At 46.6% G+C, this 16,476-nt stretch overlaps 1 protein-coding gene across 5 annotated transcripts in view; it reads left to right on the forward strand.

Annotated features, from left to right (window-relative positions):
* The window catches only part of RNF216 (ring finger protein 216), an 81,287-nt gene that overhangs the window by 52,913 nt on the left and 11,898 nt on the right, over positions 1–16,476 (forward strand). For all 5 annotated transcript variants that reach the window (XM_074885829.1, XM_074885830.1, XM_074885831.1 and 2 more), the window contains 2 exons: positions 12,737–12,834; positions 15,306–15,528. In XM_074885829.1, the coding sequence (XP_074741930.1) occupies positions 12,737–12,834; positions 15,306–15,528 (321 nt within the window). The remainder of the gene's footprint in view (positions 1–12,736; positions 12,835–15,305; positions 15,529–16,476) is intronic.

Raw genomic sequence — 16,476 nt, forward strand, 5'->3', positions numbered from 1 at the left:
CCTTTAGTGTTGTCTAGCTGTCTTCTTGCTGGAAGTCTTCTGATTTGAGAAGCTGGTGCCGGGGAGGGGGGATATACACCAGTCATGCATGTGGGAACCACAGTAGGGAAGAAACTTGGAGAAATTGTGAGTACAAAGCGGTGATTCTTTGACTTTCTCTAAAATGCCTTTTTAACATAAAGCTCCAACTATGTAGTTTCCTCAGTAATAGCAAGCTCCCCCCCCAAAAAAACTACAGTAGATGATGTCTTGGGATCTTAATGTGCCCTATGAGCATTACACTGACTTTTCCCCCCAGATGCCATTGTGTAGACATCATCTCCTTTAACAAGACTTGACAAACTGAAACTCGGGTTCATTTTTACTTCTGGAGTCATAATCAGTTTCGTGGTTTCCACCCAACACTGCTGCATTGTTTTATGTGATTCTGAAAGTGAAACTAGGGCCAAACAAAAATGAAATTTTCCTGTCAGCTTTTGTTGTTGATGCATCTGAAATGCAAGGTGTCAAGTGCTGATGGCAACCAGCGAGCGATGGCGAAGGGTCATTTGGCCTTCATCTTTGCATGAGTGGGTTTAAGTATGGCTGTGTTTAATGGTGTAAAGGTAAAAGAATACTTTTTAATTAAAAAAGCAAGCAAAAAAGCAAAGTTACTGTTCTTGAATAAAATTACTTCTGACTACTTTTTTTTTTTTTTGATTGAGCATGTCTGCATTTAAGGTCAGGAATTTGGAATAATATCTGATGGGAGAAACATAGGGGTTTGTTAAGCAAACATAAACATGCCCTATCCAGAAGGCCAAATGCCTTCCTGATTTAAATTAAATTCTCAGGTTGTTAAGCATTGTTTTACAGCAGATGCATAAGTAGGGTTGTTGTGGAAAGGACCATATTGGGTCACCTGGTAAAACGGTGCATCTTGCAGATGAAGTGTCCTCACAGACGCACGGGAGCCCAGGGCAGAGCTCCCCAAATGCTGCCTTTTTTCTTGGTGTGGGTTTTTTTTTTTGTTCCCTCCCCTTTTGTCTAGCTTTAAAACGAGACATCTGTGCTCCTCTGCAGTCTGGTGTCATTGCCCACGTGCATCCCTGACGGAAGTGGGAGAAAAACCCTTTAATCCTTATGGGGGGAATGGTGGTGGCCTCTGGTGTTTCCGGAGCTTTAAGGAAGTCACTGAAGTTCCTCCTCCTTGACTCCTCTTCTCAGAAATGTGAAAGATGGGTCTTTTCCTTTTATGGCCAGTAATGCTGCTTTCCCTTTACAATAAAATTCTGGGTCAGAAGTGGAAGTGAGAAGTCAAGCAGGGAGAAGGGGCTGGTCCTACCAGCTCCAAATGGGTGGGTGTGTGATTTGCGACATAGTAAATTCTAAGCTAAAATAAACCAAGTTGCAACATCTACCCAGAGGTGCTGGTTTTGTTTGCTTGAGGGGTGCCTTAGGTTTCCAGTCCTGTTGCTTAAGACAGCAGTTAGGAATTGTGACTGTCCTTAATTTCATGGGGAGAAGTTTATCTGGTCCAGACCCAGGATGGTTTTCAGATAGTCTGATTGAGTCTAGATAACTCTGAATCTAGGTAAGCATAGGTGGACAATGCCCACTTCTTTTGACAATCACCTTCAGTCCTTTACACCAAGCGAAATGTCTTGGCCTCTTATGGATGTCTCAGGATATTTTTTTTCCTGGACCCTAAAGAGTGATTTTCTACAGCAGTTAATGTGGTCTTTGTGCCTGACACTTGGCACTGGCTTCACTCATTAGCTGAGAAGAGGTAATGTCCCTCTGGGTGGTAATTGCTGATGGTGTTGGTAAGCCAGAAGCCAGCTTTGTCAGCCAATAAGTCTTTTACAAATCATCCCGCAGCAAATGGTTCGATGACTTTGAACCTTAAAAGTATTTTTCTAATAAACTGAACCTCCTGTTTCTTGCTACAGAGTGCTTCATATCCTGTTTCACGACGTTAATGCAAATGGCTCATTTGGCAATCGGTTAAACTGCTTGGGTTTTAAGTGGTACAGCTCTTGTTTCATCCCTGCAAAACCTGTTGGCCGCCACTTTAGTTTCGGTTCTTATTCAGCACTTGAGCTCTGAAATTAGGAGGAAAAACAAAAAGAGTAACTGGTGAGGAGAGACCGTCATGATGTTCCTGGGACTGTCCATAAGCCCCTAGTGCATCCAGTAGCTGCTGACCTAAACAAAATGTTTAATTTACAGGCTCCCCCATTTTTTCCTCTGGCAGGCAGCTGAAAGACCATTCTTGCCCTGGTCCACCTGACAGTTATTTCCCTACTTGCACCTTTGAACAAATGAGTTGGATGTTCAAAGTGAGCAGTGGACATGGGCTCGTGCAACTGTCTCAGTATGTTATGGATCTGGTGTTTAATTCCAGCCGCCCCTTGCTAGATCACCGCTTCCAGTTGCGGGTGTATGGTTGGGGCTTCCCTTTTGGACGAAGGTGTTTTGAAGATCTCTGTTACTTGGTGGTTGACTCTAGGAACTGCAGCAGGTTTTGTCTACATAGAAAGCCTCTTCCCTGGGATTACTAACAGGTCAGGAGGAGCTAAATGCTTCCCACACGTTGGGGAAGCAGTTTGGAAATGGTTTTCAGTAAAATCCATGTACTCTTCAACTCTGTTTTAACGATGGTGTGTTTGTGATCACACCTTTTTTTTCCTTCCTTGTCTTTACAATACAAGTGCTGGGAAAATGAGAAACAGGATCTGTAAACTGCTCTGAGGCTGGGGAAATGGCCGAAACCAGCCCTGTTTCTAAATACTTCACTTGTGCTGCCAAAATCATTGATTTAATCTTTTGGTATCCCACACTCTGCATTTTTGTCTATGGTTCATACCGCTCTGAGGGTATCGTGCTTAATCCTTTCTGAGGAACTGCATGTACAGCATAATTTAATAATCCACCCATTTGATAAGGTAACCCCCAGAGCACCAGTCTTGATCCTTACCTACATTCAGCCATACCAAAGCATTCCGTACTTGCAGTTCTTTTAGTTTTTTCTTACTGTATGAGGTAAAGGTGAGCACCCAGTGGACCCCCATCTTGCAACAGAAGCAGCATTCCTCGGTGGCCTGGGGTGCTAGAGTGGCTTTCCTTCTCCTGAACCAGCCAGGATTCTCCCCTCAAAACTGAATTTTTATCAGCGGTACAACATGAAATATTCTGGTTAGTTTTGCCGTTGTGGTTGGGTCGTGGCAGAAATGACTGTTGCTACTTGGGAATGACTGCTGGTCTCAAACAGATCCCTGGAGATGAGGTGGATTGTACGCTTACAACATCTCTGATTTGTAGACAAGTCATACCATGCAAATAGTTGAACCGTGTGCTTAATTAAACTTGTGTGCTCTACTGAAGCAGGAGGAGAAGAGGGGAACCGGTCTTTTTGATCAGCGTTTGTGAGCGTAACAGAAAGGGAACTGCTTGCCTTGGGATTTCACAACGCTGAGGATTGCGGTCCACTCTTCCCTTCTCACTTCTGTTGTGATGGGCCATCTTCTGTGCAGTGCTGGGACCTCACAAATGTTTTGGGGTTTGAGGCGTTGTTTTCGGTCTCATTTTCCCTGCCTCCTGCCTGATCTCATGTGATTGTGCAGAAGTGAGCCTGTATTGCTGGATTACCAGCTTTCATTTCAGAGCTGGTGTGGGTGGAGAGGCTCCCCTTGGAATTGCTAACTCGGTTTAGCTTTGATGGCTGCAGATCCAAGGTGGTCTTATTCCAAAGTGTTTTCAAGCCCCAGATGTTTCTGTGACTATTGAGAAAAAAAAAAAAAAAAAAGATATTATATGACTTAAATTAAAATTAGATTACAGATTAAACAACTCATCTAATAAGACAAATGTATCCTGAGTTACCCTTGTTTGGTGGCACATCACAGCATCACTGTTATTAACCTGCCCGCCCTCCCTCGGGAGTTAAGGCAGCTGATTGGCTTTGGTCAAGATTAGACTGGTCCTGGGGGTAAGCAGGCATTTTGCACGATGGCCTTGGATTGCTGTATCCCCTCTGCCGTGCTCCTTGCTGGGGCTGGCGGGTTTCTGGGCATTCCTCTGTTATTTCAAAGCCTCAAGGCTGGTGTGGTCGTACCTGCAAAATACCCCTATTCATTGACACGGTGCTGGCGCAGTGACCTGCAGGGATGTGACAGTGTACACCTGGCAAGGGCTGAAGCTGGTGTTTTCCCCCCCTTGCAAGGTGTGCTTTGGGTAAGAAACACTTTTGATCGCTGCAGCCTGTGCCTCATGGTTTTGGACATCACTTGTCTCGTTGCATCTCCTTCCCAGTGTCCCTCTGCTCCCTGCAGCCCTGGGGAGGCACGTTGTATCTACCGAAGCTGTGGGGCCAAACAGCCTTAGCAGGACTTGAAAAAACACCCCCCAAACTGCAGTTTTGAGGCTTCTTTGCCACTCTGCACCAGACAGAAACCCAGGCCCAGCTGGTGTTAGGCTAAGCTGGTGGGTGCTTTATGGGAGGGAATGGAAACATCGTCTGGGGGACTCTGAAAGAGGAATCAGTGAGTTGCCAGCACATCTATTTCCCTGAATAGTTTTCAGTACTTTACGCTGCTTTATTTTGGTGCATACTCATTTACTTGATACCTTCTTTTTTTTTATTATTACTGTTTTGAACAGGCATCTGAGTAGCTTTTGTGGTGCGGGAGGAAGTCCGGTGCAGACTTCAGGTGTAAACTCTTCCATCATGCTGCACTGCTCGGTGGTTTCGGCTTTTTAAAATCTCACACAGCACTTTTTCTCAACGGAAAGTTTCAGCAGGCTGCTGGTGCAGGCCATCGGCTTTGGTTTTACCACTAGCTTATTTTAGCATAGCAAATGAGCTTGCAGATGACTCACTGTCACGTTGGGTGAATTTTGAAGATGGAGGTTAGCAGTTCAGAGGGCCATTTTCAGTTTATCTGCTGTAAATACTATAACTATAAATACTATAGTTGCAAGACTGGCTGCTGTGGCTCTTGTGCTGTGTGGCTCGGTTCAGGGGCTGCAGAGCTGTCCTCTTTCTGTCTGCACAGAGCTCTTGTGGGGAGCAGCAGGTAAGAGGTAACTCTGTACCACATAGCATTACAACAACAAATCATCTGAACCTCTTGAGATTTCAAGGAGGCCAGGTATCACTTTGCTTTCATTTTGCTTTATCCTTCCTAGTTCCCCAACATTTTTTATTTATTTTTGTTTTACTGTGGCCAGTTTAAAGCTAGGAGCATCTTACCTTGGGCTTTTCCCCTTGTTTGAGTTTAATTTCCCTGGCAAAGCAAGCTGTGCTTGCCCAGTTTCTGAGGGTGCATTTGTACCTGGACTAAAGCTATTTACCAGCATAGCTGCTCTGCTCAGACAGTTCACATTTTCTCATCCCTTGCTGGTGTTACACTGACCTGGAGTGTTAACTTCTGCTGTAAATAGAGTACAGTTAAAAAACCTCTAAACTGGTAATGAAGTGTGTTAATGCTGCTAAATTACCATCAAAATTGCCATATTGCAGAGACTCATTAAAAGTGGTTGTAGGTGTGTTACATAAACCGGGGTCTCCACGCAACTGTTGATGGAGGAGAGGACATCTGTAACCGAGTTCCTTGTGTGATCCTTTCATAATACAATAAAATCTGGAAGACGGTAGGGGGAGAGAGAACCACAAGAAACATAGGGCAGATCCTGGAGAAGGCTTTCTTCAGTTCCTGCCACAGAAAGCCCTGGGTAGGGATTTGTCTGGGGTGGGGTGACAGGGGATTTGTTTATCATGTGGTGGTGTAAGGGGGAAGTTTCAAAATTAACTTCAGTAATTGTTTCTCCTCTCAGTCTTACAATGTATCGTTAGCAGATACCTCTGTAAATAAGATACCTTGCTTTTGTTACGCCTTAACCTTCTTGATGTTGTTGGGTGCAACCCCTTGAGTAACCTTCCAGAGTTATCCTTTAAAAATCACGTTGCTTGTCTTGAAATCTCAATCTGTTCCTCACCTAAGGTCTCTATTGTTTCTGCCAGTTCAACAATTGCTGCTGCTGTTGTTTAGCCCTGCTGTATTTCATCAGTTAAGAGTTCCAGCTATTGGAAGCAGCATCCCTTGTTGTGTGAGGTTGTGCAGAGGATTAAATGGATAACCTCTTAGATCTCCTCTGCTGAATGGGGTAAGGCAATCTGCATTGGGGGAGAGGCAAGAGGGTCAGCTGCTGAGTGCTTTGAGCTAGTCTGCTAGCATTTAATTATTTACTTTGGCTGGGAAGGCATATTGCTGTTATCTGCAATCAGTCCAACAGATCTAAAAACTGGTTAACAGCTACAGAAGTGTTTCCAGTAGCATGTACTGAATTTCTCTTAGTTTTCTGCTCTTGGAAGCAGCAATATGACCTCAGGTATACTGACTTAGACATCTTTGGTGTGAGGTCACAGACTATATTTATCCTGCCTTTTATAAAGTCACCGAGCAGTGGTTTCCTCTACCTGCACTGCAGGCTGACTCAGTTGATGGGTGACCACCTCTGGGTAGGTCACAAAGTTAATCCACCCTGGCCGTATCCAAACTTCCCAGTGTGCTGAGCTGGAGAGATGCTGTGTGCAACATCAGTCTGCTTAGGGCAGGGCACTAGTTTCAGATAAATGTTTTATTTTAGGGGGGAAAGCTTACCTTTGTGAGAAGCACTTGTTTCTCAGTTTAGAGAAAGGGATCCTGGTGCGATGAATGCATGATGCAAATACTTTTTATTTTTTTACTCAGCCAACCTGCTGCCTGCAGCTTTTTCCTCACACCTCTGGAGCTTTGAAACAAGAATATTTCTTTCAAAACATCCCTAAGAATGAAAAAAATCTTTAGAGTTTTGTACAAGTTCAAATTAAATCTTGATCCTTCTTGGTGAAAGAGCTGTTTTCTTACTCCAATTACGCTATGGTACATGAGCACGAGGTCAGCGAGCAAGTTCTTGTGCTAGCACAGTTTCCACCTCTGAGCAGCCATAGGGTGGTGTTGATGCTGAGCAGCATTTTTTTGCATGAAGCTGCAGGTACTTCTGCTCTATAGGTCTCTAACCACTGCACCCAAACCAGCAGCTGATCTGGCCTTTTAAAGTCAAGCTCTGGGGAGGAGAAAAGCTTGTTTTGGTTTGGTATATGTGTTTCAAGAACTTCTGAATTAGATATGAGATAGTCCTACTGACTTAGGCAAGCATAGGGCAGGAGTTAACACATGTTTCTGGTTCTCAGATTCTAAGACAGATAACCCAAACCTATGTGGGAACCAGCCTGCCCGTGCATTTCTGGAAGCAGAAGGCCATTGCGTATCTCCAGTGTCTTAAAGATGGGGAGGGAGTACAATATGCTCAATTTAACAGGATGCAAAACAGGAGGCATTGGTTGGGGTCATAGATTTTGGTAATGGGGTTTAATATGTATGGCCACAAAAGCTTTGATCAGCACTCCTTGTGGGTGTTTGATATAAATGTGTATTTTCCTTATCCAGCTTTTAACTCTCCATCACTCTGTTTACACCCTGGCATGTTCTTACAGCCTAGTCCAAGGCTTGTGCCTTTACTTTATTTCTTCTTGCAACCTCTCCCCTCCCAGAATAAATCATGGCCATGCTAAGGAGAGGAGACTTCATGGTTGTTTTTTTTTCCTCTCCTCCCTCCCGTCCCAGGGCCTGGAGCTGCACTGTGGCTGGCGGCCGCTGAGCGGCAGCGCTGCCTGGGGAACAGCCTTGCTTGGGGACCCTTCCCAGCTCCTCCAGGGGCAGCAGCAAACCCCCCCAGCACCAATGTCCTCCTTGCCCCCTCGCCCATCCCAGGCACGGTGTTCATTTCTCCACACTGAGTGGATTTTGTGCACTTGGGGTTGGTACCTGCTGCCCATGTTCTTGCCTGTTGCATGTGGTGCTGCTGGCGGCTCCGGGACTGAAGAGCTGCTGCAGTAGTTTGTGCTGGAAGGAGAACGCTCTGTACTGGGCAGTCGGGTACCTGTGGAGTTGGGGTCCCACTTCCCTGTGCTGGGTGTTTGTACATCCGTAAAGAGGGGTCTCACCAAAATGGATTGTCTTGGGCTGGATTTTAGCCTCTTTGTCCTAGCTTAACATATAGGAAATCCCAGAAACAGCCCCAGAGCAGTTTGCTCGTGATGAGCTTATCCATGCTTAAAGGTTGTATTCATTTAGCTACTTCTGCATCCATTTTTAGTTAAGGTCAGTGCAGCTTTATGGACAGTGGAGACTTTGTGGGGAGGAAGACTGTGTGGTTCTTTGTTTTCCCATTAACTCGTCTGGTTGGGAATTGCAGCCCTTTAATTAAACCAGCTCAGTATGGACTGGCCCCGAGGTGCTATTCTATGACTATTACATTCACATCTGCTTTTGGGTAAAACTTGGCCTGTTTTGAGGTTAGCCTGCGCTATTGTGTGTCTAAAAGCAGGAAGAAGCAGAGAATCAATCACTGGGGCTCCATCCCAGCGAGCATCGGAGGGATACATGGTATGTTTTACCTCCCTCTCCTAGCAGGGAGCGCAGCAGCAAAGGTGTGCCATCGGCAGAGAGTGCTGGCGTGTGCAGCTCGCCCTTCCTGGGGGACGCAGGGAGTCGCACGGCGCAGCGGCGAAAGGATTTAATTAACCGGCATATGGAGAGCTAAGGCAAGCGCTGGACTCCTCAGAGCCACCGCTGAGAGCTGGAGGGCGGTGATGACAGCCTAGTCCGTTGCCTGTTGTTGTTTAAGTTGAGCTTCCCCGCCTCCCCTTGCATTTTGCTCAATCAGTAAATGGCTTCGTGTAAACTCCTACAGAAGAAGCGGGCACGCAGGAATGCCGTGGGTAGTTGGTCCCTCTTCTCTGTGTATCATCTGATGTTTTTGTCCATGTGGCATTTGTTTGGGTTGAAACCGGGAAAGCTGATGCATCTACATTGCTGGCAGCGTGTACAACAGCCTGCCTGTAGCCAAAAGGACATGGAGACTGGCAGGCAGAAGTTGACTACCTCTCCCCCCACCCGCCCTGATTTATGGGCTGGACCTTGGAGAGTTATTTTTAGTGGAGTGAAAAAAAAAGTTTAGACTGTGTTTTAAAACTGTTGCATCCACTTCAAGCACCAGTAGAAGTGCTGAGGAAGGTGGTAGGTTCACATAAAACACTCCCTTCTACCTTCATTAGGTGCTGGGGCAGTTAACAAGGATGTTTAAAGATTGTGATGCCCATGCTAAAAACAAACTGGTCACCCTTAGCCAGGCTGGCCCTGAGCACAGAAAGCTGCGTATCCGCACTGCTGACCCTGGGAACAAAGGATCCTCCTGAACCCAAACATGTTTGTGCTAATCCCGGCTGCTTCCTGGCGGCCAGCGAGAGGAAACGGAGCCACTACCTCTAACAGATGTACAGTGAGGAGATTACAGTGTGCGATTAAACACCCTCTCCATCACATCCTCCTCTCCGCCGTCCCAGCCCGGCACATTAATGGACTGTCCCAGGCTGCCTGCCAAGCTCGGGCAGATGTAACAGGCAGCAGATACTTAATCTCCTGCATCCGTGCCTGGTTTGGAGCCGTTTGCTAATGCCAAGGCTTCTGCAAACACACCGCCCCTCGCACCAAAAGCGTGAGCTGCGTTAGCTGTACCTGCCTGCGAGGAGGAGTGGGCTGGGGAAAGGTGGGAGAAACACATGGAACTTCCACCATTCAGAAATTATTAATTTAACTGAAAAACTGTCAAAACAAAAAGTGCTTTTCCACATCAAGTACGTGTGTAGGCCATGGTTTGCTAACGGACAAGGTGCTGAAGAAGTTGGGCAGGGTCTTTGTTTTGGTGGACTGACTTGCTCTTTGGCTGCCACACTTGGAGTAGAAGACTTCAGGGCTGGGAAGGACTCGTTCTCTCTTTGTGTGGGTTTAGGCGCTGCCTTATATTGCGGTAGGCAGTCGTACTGCCAAGTGCTGCTCTTACAATAGAAATAATCTAGGCTGGTTGCAAAAAATCAGCTATCCTACTGTGTGTTTAGGTTAATTAATATGGTAATGGCAAAGTATGTTTCTTTATCAAACAAAAAGCTGTTTCTAAAATAAAAGAACCCCCTACGGAAATTGTAGGGATCAGAATTGTCATTATGTGAGACGTGCAAAACCCTCATCATCTGAGTGGGTTGGATTTGACTAAGAGTAAAAATTGTAAAAAGTCACTTTTCTTTTCTTGGGTGAGAGCTGTGGCCTCATTTATAGCACTGGAGCCATCACCTTTGTCTGAACCACGGGCTTCCTCCCCACTTTTGTGTGAAGGGTTCCAACATGGGTTCCTGTGACTGCCAACATTGTGCCATTGTCTCGGGTAGAACAAGGGGAGAAGTTGCATCAGGTTCTGCTAATGGCACGTGTATTGTCCATTTTTTCCCCTGCATCTGTTCTGGAGAGGACGTGGCTCGGTCAGAGGCAGTGCCAGGTGATGCTTGGAGTTAGGAAGCCATGGGGACATTTCCTTCTGCTCCATGGGTTTGCAGCTCCCTGTGGCCAACACTTCTTGGGAGAGATCCCAGAAATGTGCACAGCTGCGATGGCACTCGCTGTGCAGCGGTCACAGTAATGTGGAGAACTGGATACCTTCCATTTCATGCCATCCCAGCGTGTTTGGGAACCTATATTGCCATGCCTCTTCCCTTTCTCCTCGCCTGCACAGAAATCCCTTTTCCTGAGTGCAGGAGACAACTGTTTGGCAAATAACAGCCTCAGCTCAAGGGAGAGCATTGTTTTCAAATAGTTGCAGCGTGCAAAGCAAGGATGGTGGCAGTAGCAAAAGGCAAAGGGAACGACTTGGTACAAAAGTATAAGCGGCACCATCTGCTTCAGAAGGGCATCATTTCTAATTCAGCAGCAAAGGAGGCTCCTGGAGTTAAGTAATTGGGAATAGTAGGCTCCTGGCTGGAAAGTGTGCCAACCCTTCTGGCAGAAAGCTGTTAAATCTTTGTTGCTGGCATGTGAAAGTCGTTCTGTGTAGCAGGACTCCAAAGACTGTTTTTAACCCTTGATATATGTAAAAAACTGAAACCTACAGAACTTTTTATCTCGGAATGGCATGTGGCCAGGTGTCGAGAATAAAAGGGGAAGGTGGGTCTTCATCGAGGTACCTGTACAGCTCCAAGTCTGATCTTCCCGTGCCGATAACAGCCAGACGTGGCCTGCCAACAAATGCACACAAAATGGTGCCTGTTTTAACAGCTCTAGCAGGAAAACATGGTGTATGATGAATGATTCATGAGGATCAATAGAACCAGACATTTACTGCCTCTTTAAAACTAGTGCCTGCCTGCCAAAGGGTGCATTTGCAAGATAAGTGATCACCAAATCCTCTGCTGAGCTTTTGGGACACAGTTGCAGGCTTGGCTCTCCTCTTACTACAGCCCTTACCCTGCAGTCTGCAAACATGTCCGGCTTACCAGCCAGGACGAGGAGGCTTTAATTCTCCAGATGAAAGCACAAGCTGTTACGCATCTCCCAGCAAGCACAAATATAAACACGTCAACATTTTGCACCCCCCTCCTCCTTGGGGTGGCTTCCTTGGAAGCTTTGGTCTTCATCCTGTTTGTCTGATTCGCGATCAAAAGAGTGTTGCTGCCTACGTGTGTCTTCAAGCAGTTACTTCTATCGTATCTCATATAAACATCCAAGTTCATCATTAGAATAAAATGAAGGTAATGCAATCAAATAAGATCTGTCTCTGCAACCATTGTCTTTTGCTAATAGTGCGACCAGAGCTGGGCAAAGCTCTTTTGGGACCTTCTTTGCTGTGGAGGGGAAGAGGATGCTTCACAGCCATATGGGTTTTCCTGCCAAGGGGAGAAAGTTGGATTTAAAAGCCTGAGCCCCAGCCATCCTGAAGATGAAACAGTTGGATTGTGAAACATGTACTTTTTCCAAGTTTGATCTGGATGTTTTTTAATCTTCCTCAAATTAAAGGAAAATCTCTTGTTTGACCCAAAACAAAATTATGTTTTCTTTGGCCAGCCAACCGAAAAAATCAACTCTATCCCCAGTGTTAGTCCAAGTTCCCTTGCCAGTAGTGCCTCCCCAGCTCCATGCAGCTTTACCAGTCCTGGATTAGAGGCTTTTGCTAAAGAGTTTATAAGAACAGGAGAGTTCAGTCACTTGCTCTAAGTTTAGTTCAGTTCTGGTTAAATTCATAAATGGTTGTTCATATTCCACCTCTGGTTTACGGATATTGGCCCACATCCTGCCTTTTTAAGCTGTTTACTCACGTAAACTGCCTTAACTTTATTTTGTGAGGTTTCACAAAGCATAATGTGGATTTGCTTGTATGCATGGTGAAGCAGTTTTTGATGCAGCTGTAAGGTTTTCATTGCCTGCTGGTCTAGAAGCCCTTTATATGAAGGTGAAGGATTTCGGTCAGGAAACGCATGAACTTGATGTCCTCTAGCACCATGTTTTCATCTCTGCCGTCTCCTCCAGGAAGTAACGGATGAACCTGGTAGCTGTTCCGTGGGTTTTAGGTGAACTAGGATTTATGGACTCATTCTGTACCTGGGTTCTTGTGCCTTGGAAAAACCCTTGGCTCCCATTATTTCATGGACTTATTCTGGTCTCCAGTGGAGGACAGACCTGCAGACAGTCTATACTATACTGCCAGCCCCATCCTCAACTGAAAACCTGCAGCGTGGTGGGGCAAGAGATGGGAATTTTTCCAATTCCTGATGCTGTTAGTGGTGTGCTGGGTCTTCTTTTCCCTTAATGCTTGTTATCCTCCTCAGGAAACATGTCGGAAGTGCCAGGGGCTGTGGAAGGAGCACATGAACCTCACCTGCGAGCAGCTGGCCGAGAAGGATGACATCAAATACAGGACATCCATGTAAGTAAACTCCATAACCAGGTAAAAATAGGGGGGTAAATGAACTCGTAATAGCAATACTGTAGGCAATACAGTCTGGTGTGGAGGGAGTGAGAAGCCCCTGTGTTCTTGTGACTAGCAGAGGCCCTAAACTTCTCCTGGGCATCACTACCTTCCATCAGGGAGGTCCTAGGCATGTCAAAGCTGAGGGGTCAGAAGGCTCCTAGGATGGGATTTCTTTCTGTGAAAGATACTTGGCAGCAGATCCAGCTGGTAATTCAAGAACGTGGGAGAGTTGTCACCAGACCAGCCTGTTCCTCTGGCTAGCCTGGTGTCTCGCAGGCTGGCACCTGGTCCTTCTCAGAGGTGAGAAATCCCCATTAGTGTCGCTTGGGGGGAGAAGGGAGGTGTTGCACAGAGGCAAAGGAGTGTATTGAGTCACAGTAAGTCATTATTACCCTTTGAAAATCTGGAGTGGGATGCGTGGCTTACTCAGCTACTGCTTTCTGGCTTTGTGGGAGGGAATGTGTTTTCTTACAGAAGCTTGTCTCTGTTTCTAACTGGTTTGTAGGAATTGTTACAGAATGGAGTCACATTTTGAAATACACAGGTGTAAATCCTGAGTGTTTCCCTAAAATCTTTTGAAGTTCGATCTCTCTTATTGCTACAGTAAATGACAAAATCCTCTGCCTTTAGGAAATAAGGGAAGGTTCATCCATGGAGCTGCGTGTCTGCAGTCCAGTGGGACTTGCCCACATTGCCCAATCCTTTTCTCTCTGATTTAGTCTGTCTGGCATGAGTAGAGGTTGGAAAGCTCCACCACTGGGAGGCTGAATGACTGCTGCTTGCTCATCTTGCAGTCCCTAATTCAGAACAAAATCTTCACAGACTTGTGACTTTCTTCTCTGCCACTCCTTTCCCTGCAGGAAAGAGGGGTGAGAGGGAGGAGGAATAAGTTGTCATGTCCCTAATAAGGAAGAAAATAGTAGTTTCAAAACCTTTAGCAGAACGTTTCTGTGGGTAGATGAGTCTAACTGCCTGATACAATAAAAGCTTCCTTTTGAAGCCTTGCATAAGGAAAGGGAAGCACAGCTGGAGCTCAGGCCAAACTTCCTGCCTTGCTCAAAGTTTCCAAAAAAAAAAAAATCTGCATCGGCAGCATCCTGTTGAGTAGCGGAGGGAAGAGCAGCTGCAGCTCAGAGGAAAGTCAGTCACAAGTTGGGTTTTTTTCATCTCTATTCTTAGCATATCTCCAAATGCCTGGGTGCAGGTCATGCCAGGTATAACTGCGTGGGAGCTTTGGGTGGCTGCAAGGCAGCTGAAGTTCCCACCTTGCCATTCCCTGCTCCTCTGGTTGTGCTGACAGAGCGGTTTGTGGGGCTGTGCTGTGTGCTGGTTTGCTGCTGGGATCCTCCTCAAAAATACCTCCCTGTCGTCTCCCAAACATATGTTGACTTTGCAGGTCCACTAAAGTAGTTGGGTGGAGATCCCTGGTTAAGGAAGATCATTCCCCACTGTCAGGTCAGCACGGCCAGAGAGCTGTGCTTCCCTCAATGAAAACACTGTCTCTTTACTCTTCTGTCATCAGATTTCACTTCTAGGTTGTGAATTAAATTGTAACGTGATCTCCAGCGGTCAGAAAATTGGCCCTTAGGATGACAACTTATATTCTTAAGTCTTTTAATTAAATGACCGAGGCTTTTCTCCATTTCTGTGCCAAAATAGTATTGCCGCGAGCTGAGCCTTTGCACTGGAGTGCGTGTCGCTGCCAGGATGTCTCCTGGGGACAGGGACTGTGCTTTGTCCTGGATTCCCATTTGTGCCCCATTAGAGCAAAACGTGTCCCTTGAACCTAAAGCAATAACGTCTGGAAAATGTACGTAGGGAATCTTAAGAGGGAAAACCCAGCCTCTCTGGGGAAAGATGTGATTATTTTTCAGTTACTGATTTAAATTTAACAAAAATCAAACCTGGAGCGTATCAGCCAGGGTTAAAAAAAAAAATATGGTCATGGCAACTTTGTAGCCGAAGCAACAGGCAAACATAAAACTAGCTAGCAGATGACAGCCAAGGGTTTGCTTTTCCTGAACTTTATCTCCCAGGCCGTATTTCTCCACAGCCAAGTCAAGCATCCACATGCCCTTTGGCCCTTCAACTTACGGCTTAAATTCCTCCCAAGCCAGAGCTTGGTGCTGTGGCGTTTTGGCTCACATGGAAACCAGGATCGGGTCTGTAGCACACAGCCAGTGATTGACTTTCTTTCACTTAATTTGTTCTTGAGTTGTCATGGGTTGGCTCCAAGTGGAGCTGAGCCCAGACCTCCTTGGAACAGCGGTGGACCGCGGGGATGGCGTAGGAGGAAAGAGGATGGGGAGAGGTGCACTGGGGAGGGGGGTAAAAGCATCGCTGGGATAGCGTAACAGTAATTTTACTGCAGGCTGGTGACTGAAAACTCCCCTTCTCTAATTCTTCTCCTTCCTCTTGCCTTGCAGAGAAGAGAAAATGACAGCCGCCCGAATTAGAAAATGCCACAAGTGTGGGACTGGCCTAATTAAATCGGAGGGTTGCAACCGCATGTCCTGCCGTTGCGGTGCTCAGATGTGCTACCTCTGCCGGGCTGCCATTAACGGGTACGACCACTTCTGCCAACACCCCCGCTCACCCGGGGCTCCCTGCCAGGACTGTGCAAAGTGCTCTCTCTGGACAGATCCCACAGTAAGTAACGAAGGACTTTTGTGAATGATTCCGCACCCTGATTTCAATTACTGTTTGATGGCAGCGTGTTGAAATACATGCCTTCCACCAGAGGAAAACGGCTGGTTTTAGACAGCACAGCTTTTTTCCTTTCCCAAGGCAGCTAAAAAACACACTGGAAGCCTACATCAGCACAGAGTCACATCTGACCGCAACTTGGAAGGAACTGGTGTTGCTTTAGGGAAAAACAGCTCCTGTTAGTCGAGGGCTTTGGCTGGGAGTTCTCTGAGTGTTGTTCTGGGGAGCGGGGTTTGTGGAAGGAGCTGGTGGGGAGCGTGTGCTGGCACCAGGCACGGTAGCAGGCGCTGGGATTATTGGGACTTGTTCCTAGTTTTGCAGCTGAGATGCTATTTGGTACAGCTTTGCATCTGGGGGTAAGGGGAGTTGTGTCTCTTTGGTGCCCAGATCATCCTGCTGCTGGCTCTGCAAGTCCCTTCGCAGAGGTGGATGGACCCACCAAGAACACTGCCTGCAAGCCCACGGACCCGAGTTATAGTTGGGTCTGTTCTCACGGCTGTTGTCAACAGCTGCAAAGGGAGAACTGAAGCATGGACTGAGCTGTAAGGGAAACTGTAGTAACTTAATACAGCTTGTAGCTGTGACAGGCATGGGAAAACTTAGTGCAGCATCTCTGTAAATAGAGGTCTTCAATACCAGAAATCCGGAAGGAGTGTAGGTAGGAGCAGGAGTTGAATTTCCTGATTTCAGCAAAGCAGTAGAGCAAACGTGAATGTGGATCTGCCTTCCCAGGGCTTGTCTGAGCTTGGTTTGTCCCAACACTTCTTTGTCTCAGGCTGCTGCAGCTTGCCAGACAGCTACTGGCCTCTCTTTCTGCAGGGGATGTGCACAATCCTGCGCTTGCACAGAGCCAAGGAAAAGCCACTCTAAATCTCCCCTTCCTACCTTCAG

The sequence above is a fragment of the Strix uralensis genome, chromosome 16 (genome assembly GCF_047716275.1).
Source record: "Strix uralensis isolate ZFMK-TIS-50842 chromosome 16, bStrUra1, whole genome shotgun sequence".
NCBI classification, from domain to species: domain Eukaryota; kingdom Metazoa; phylum Chordata; class Aves; order Strigiformes; family Strigidae; genus Strix; species Strix uralensis.